Source organism: Armigeres subalbatus, chromosome 2 (assembly GCF_024139115.2).
Source record: "Armigeres subalbatus isolate Guangzhou_Male chromosome 2, GZ_Asu_2, whole genome shotgun sequence".
Classification (NCBI taxonomy): Eukaryota; Metazoa; Arthropoda; class Insecta; order Diptera; family Culicidae; genus Armigeres; species Armigeres subalbatus.
In genome coordinates this window covers 371,250,491-371,255,394 of record NC_085140.1, presented here as the reverse complement: position 1 = coordinate 371,255,394, position 4,904 = coordinate 371,250,491, and the positions used below count along the sequence as shown (strand labels likewise).

Sequence of the window (4,904 nt, the reverse complement as noted above, 5' to 3'; positions counted from 1 at the left end):
AATAGTTCAGTACACCTTGAGAAGCTAACTCTTTGATTTATAAACCACTGAACTTACTTTATTCATTGTGATTTGCAATCTAAACACAGTCACTTTTGATATAATTATGGACAACACGTGATCAAATTGCACCTGAAACTGGGTGGCGATTTGTTTTTGATTTGTGTTGTTTTAATTTCAAAGCCTGCTTTGCGTTTCATTTACCTAAAAGCTTAGTGTCAAGTAAATGAACGGGATAAGATAAATTATTTTTTGATGGATTACCTCAAACCTACCTTTAATTTACTAATCTGATTCTTCATGCTGGATAAAACTTGATATTTTTCAAGAAACACATTTATTGCTATTTTGAGTGCACCATATTGGTTTTTAAGTCCATTGTTTGGCGAAAAAAATATTTTAGTTACAAGATAAAGATTATCGCTTCGGTTCTCTTCATCCTGCCATCCGAAACATATTGGGTACAGATCTGTCAAATCGTATGAATTTTTTTCGTTATCTTGTAACTAAAATATCTTTAAAGCGCCCTTAACTAGCTTGCGGAGTGTTTTGCTTTGGTTTATAGGCCGTTCACTTTATATTGTTTAATTCGAAAATCTGACTTCAGCAGAATTGCTTTGGCCAACAAAGCTAAATTTAATTAACATTGAGCAAACGGCTTGAAAGCCAGATGTGTTGCCAGTAATGCGAGTAAACGGCGTGATTTTTATTTAAGCTATAATTTTGTAGACTCCGAATAGTTCTTCAATTAATCTAAATCTGTTACCAATTACATGTTTTTGGCAATAAACTATACTTCAATCAACGAAATAAACTAGACTTAGAAAACTGAACCTAATTTTTCTTGGTTAAGCACTGTTGGTTTTGCCACCCTTATCAAATGTTGCTCGATAATCAAAATAGGATAAAAAGCATGTTCTCAAGGCAGCATATTAGGGCCCATGTTGTATATAATTTTTATTTCTGACTTAGGGGAACTGTTCCTGTCCTGAACTGTTGAATATATTTTCCACTTACTTGCAAAAATGGAAAATTTTCCCAAAAGGTTCCAAAACTCAGCTTATAAGTTTCCCACATAAGCCGAGAGCTTCTTATTTGAAACCTTCTAGCAGACATATTATTACTATGAATGGGGTTAAAATTAATTGGTCTAGCGAAGCTAAATATTTAGGACTTCTGCTAGACCAAAAATTAACTTTCAACAATCACATTGGATTGGAAATGTGACAAATATCTAGACCAACATTTGAAAAGGGCGTAACGACCAAAATTCATTTCTTTTGATTCTTCGTCTATATATAAAGCTATATATGTGGACAAAAAATCAGAAAGAATAAATTTTGGCTGTTACGCCCTTTTGAAATGTTGGTCTAGATATATTAAGTGTCTATATCCGCTTATAAATCAAAACTTTGTCTTAAGAACAAATTTTTGATTTACAAACAAATTTTTAGACCAGCCATGTCGTATGCTGTGCCAATATGGACTAGTTGTTGCAATACCAGAAATAAGGCACTTCAGAGGATTCAAAATAAAATTTTGAAAATGATTCTAAAGTTGCCTCCATGGTATAGTACCAATGAACTTCATAGAATTTCTAATATTGAGACATTGCAACAAATGTCCAATAAAATAATTTCCAATTTAAGACGAAAATCGATTAGCTTCTTGTACCCTTAGTATAAATTCTTAACCTAATTAGTTTAATTTTAAAACATTGTAATTCTTACATGGTTCAATTAAAATAGTGGAAAAATACAGTGCATTTGAAATGAATTAATATTAACTAAAAATGTATCAAAGCAAATAAGGATGATAGTGTTAAGAAAACACGGAACACCTAGTCTAAGAAATGAATGCATTTATTAGATAATTAGCAAATAAATTTTGCTAAAAAAAGAAGGGCATGTTATCCAAGTATTTCAAATGGTTTTGTTTATACTAACATTTTCACCGTTAGACCCACCTTGCACTATCGCATAATGAACTCTTCCAATAAGACTGCTCGTTCACAGCGGCATTGGCGCGCAATCTTGCTGGTATTCTCTGTTGGCAGCGGTCCGACAACGTGTTTCGATTAACTGCCCGCGGCATTGAAAAAAAGCTCCGCTTCATCAGCTACAAAAATAACTTAGCAGAAAGCGATTGCTCTGAGAGCTCGCGCGGGATGGCAAATTGTTCGTTATACCACTGGCATAAGCTGATTTTATCGAAGCTTGTTGGAGCAAGTCACATGTATTACAAAGCACATATGCTTTAATTGTTATTAGTGGGGTATTAGGATGCTCAGTGGATTGGTCAGAGCTTCGCATGATTAGCCGCAGTAGAAAGTAAATAGATACTGCGGAAACCGGAAACAATTACAGTGCTTGTTGGTCTCGATAAGCGATGCGTAATCATTGATACTGGGATTTGTTCAAGCGGTATAAAAGAGACCATTTGAAGGATTGCAGTGCTCTATCAATTAAATTATAGGTTCAAGTGGGAAAGAATTCAGAAATGGTCACTGAAAGGTTCTGTTTTGCAGGACTTCTATTGGTTGGAAGTATTCTGGTTATCAGTGCTTGTGTAAGTTTGACCGTGGTTCTTCTATATAAAATGATTGAAGCACAGAAATGAATATCCTATTTTTCAGAACGGTGGATACGAGTTAATTGTGCACAAAATCGAAAACTGTCAAGGAAGTGTTATTACAATCGATCCAGATTCTGTGGTCACCCTGACGGAGGACTGTAAAGTTCAGTCCAAGTCCACCGTTTCGACAACGGGATTCAAAGATGCCGAGGTAGACTGTCCTTATTTCCGCCCAGGCCATATTTTAAAACCATGATTTTATCTAAACCAGATGACGGTAACGTTGTCCAAAAACGGTATCCCAGTTATGCAGGAAAACATGGATCTGTGCAGCTTGATGGATGATTCAAAGAGCAACAGCGAAGCGGCCGAGATAATGACAATGTTTGGTGTTCCGGACGAATGTCCAGTGACAGCTCAGGAGATCAAAACTGACGAGAGTCAACAGTACAGCTTAGAGAAGTACAAACAGCACCTGATGATGGCTGAGGGGAAAATTCTGGTTGATTGCCACATTAAGCACGACTCTGTGAGATATGCCTGTTTGGAGTTATGATTCAGATTCTTTTTACATATATGGATATCTATTTTTCAGGGCGAAAGTTGCATCAAAGTGCATATGGAAGTGAAAAAACCTGGAAGAATGATCGGTTAAAGATTGAATTGCATGATAACTTTAAAACATGCATAAGTATTCAAATATTTGGGAATAAAGGTGATGGATCATTTCAAATGAATTTGGGGTTTGCCACCGTGCGTCCGACCATCTACGGTGTGTGATACTGCAGGGTATCATCGTTTCTCTTTTTCTTGACTTGATGACTTGTGATGGAAGTCAGATTTTTACTTTTTTTGGAAAAGATATTCAATGGAGAGATAAGGTGTGAAATGTTGCCAAAGTAGATTCGATGGATACGGGGAATTGACTGATATCCCAGAGTTATTAGCTGGTTATGGAACAACTTCTCCCAAGGGCAGCGGTTGGTTGGTAATACGTTCGTGTACTTAATGGAATAGTGTGGGTTTAAGTACCACCGGCAGCCGAACCTTTTTTTGCCATATCTCATAAAAACAACTTAAAATGGCAAACTTAACTAACTATGTGTATCAAAATTGAACATCTTTTCTTAAAAAAATAAAAATCTGACTTCCATCACAAGTTCTCAATCGGGCAAAATAATAGATTTGGATATCACAAGAGCAAAGAAAACTATAAATGGCCTGCATATAGACAACCTCGGGTTGTTTACCTCGGGCCGCAAGGGTATTCAATAATAATTGCTCTCTGGATCAACAAATCTTTCATTAGAGGAGGTAAGATTGAAAAGCCAGAAAAATCCCTTACCTAGTTAGTGCACAGACAGCCCCGGGAAGAAAGTACCTTCTCAGTACCCCTGATTCGAGGAACGATTGTAGGCCAACCATTATAACAGACCCAGCGTCACTTGGTAGGACCGATCCCTTGTTTTGGGTCCTATGCAAGTTACTTACCAGAAAAAGCCAAAACGCCGCCGCTCGTTCACTGTCCACTATCGTGAATCTCCGCGAAGCCGCATTTAGGCAAACGTTCATCATGGCCACAATAAAAGCTAAGTCTCACTGTCCCTGAGTAAACTTATTGTTTAAAAGATTGATGGATTACATAAATTTAATATTTCTTAAAATGTGTCAAGGTGTCGTACTTATTACGTAAGCAATTTTTCTGGGTTTTTGACCGAAGGAATCTTACATGGGGAGAGATGTAAAATTTCATCCATACAAAAGATTTTTTATTTATATGGTGCGTAAGAAAACGACAGACCCCCCATCCCTCTGTAAGTGCTTACGTAATATGTGTACAACCCCCAAGGAACCACCAGGTGGTTCCCAACGAACCTTCAGGTGGTGTCAACGTAACCCCCAAAGGAACCACCAGGGCTGCCCAAAATACGGCCCGCGGGCCGGATGCGGCCCTCGGCAAACAAATTTAAAATAAATGTGTGTGCCAACTAATTAATGTTGGGCGAGATGAAGTTCGACGGATCAGCTAGTTTATTGATAAATTCTGTAGGTTACTACTGATTAAAAACTAAATCTTGGCAAGCACGAAGTCGGACAACGCAGTACAGCCAGTTTGGTTGTTAATGAGATTCTGGCAATACGGATAAACCTTTCTAGGACGGAGAACTTGTTAGGAAATGCATATCGTCTGTTGGTGATATTTTATGCCTTAGGGAAAAGCCTCCTTCACTAATATTAGTTTGTCGTAAAGCACGGTGTACAGTTAAAGTTCTTGCTGAAAGTTTGAAAATTACGTTACGTGAAAAGTCACATGCTTGTGATTCTACCTG

General features: G+C 37.3%; 1 protein-coding gene across 1 annotated transcript; it reads left to right on the top strand.

The window, feature by feature from the left end:
* The first annotated feature begins 2,443 nt into the window (after positions 1 to 2,443).
* LOC134217232 (uncharacterized) lies at positions 2,444 to 3,306 on the top strand. The gene is made up of 4 exons (XM_062696004.1): positions 2,444 to 2,568; positions 2,636 to 2,785; positions 2,846 to 3,103; positions 3,170 to 3,306. The coding sequence occupies exons 1-4, from the start codon at positions 2,500 to 2,502 to the stop codon at positions 3,227 to 3,229; spliced, it is 537 nt and encodes a 178-aa protein (XP_062551988.1). The 5' UTR covers positions 2,444 to 2,499; the 3' UTR covers positions 3,230 to 3,306.
* Positions 3,307 to 4,904: the final 1,598 nt, after the last annotated feature.

Coding starts and splice junctions, on each gene's coding strand:
- LOC134217232 (XM_062696004.1), top strand. CDS start 2,500: ATGGTCACTGAAAGGTTCTGTTTTGCAGGACTTCTATTGGTTGGAAGT. Junction 2,786..2,845: donor CGGGATTCAAAGATGCCGAG/GTAGACTGTCCT, acceptor TATCTAAACCAG/ATGACGGTAACGTTGTCCAA. Junction 3,104..3,169: donor GCCACATTAAGCACGACTCT/GTGAGATATGCC, acceptor TCTATTTTTCAG/GGCGAAAGTTGCATCAAAGT.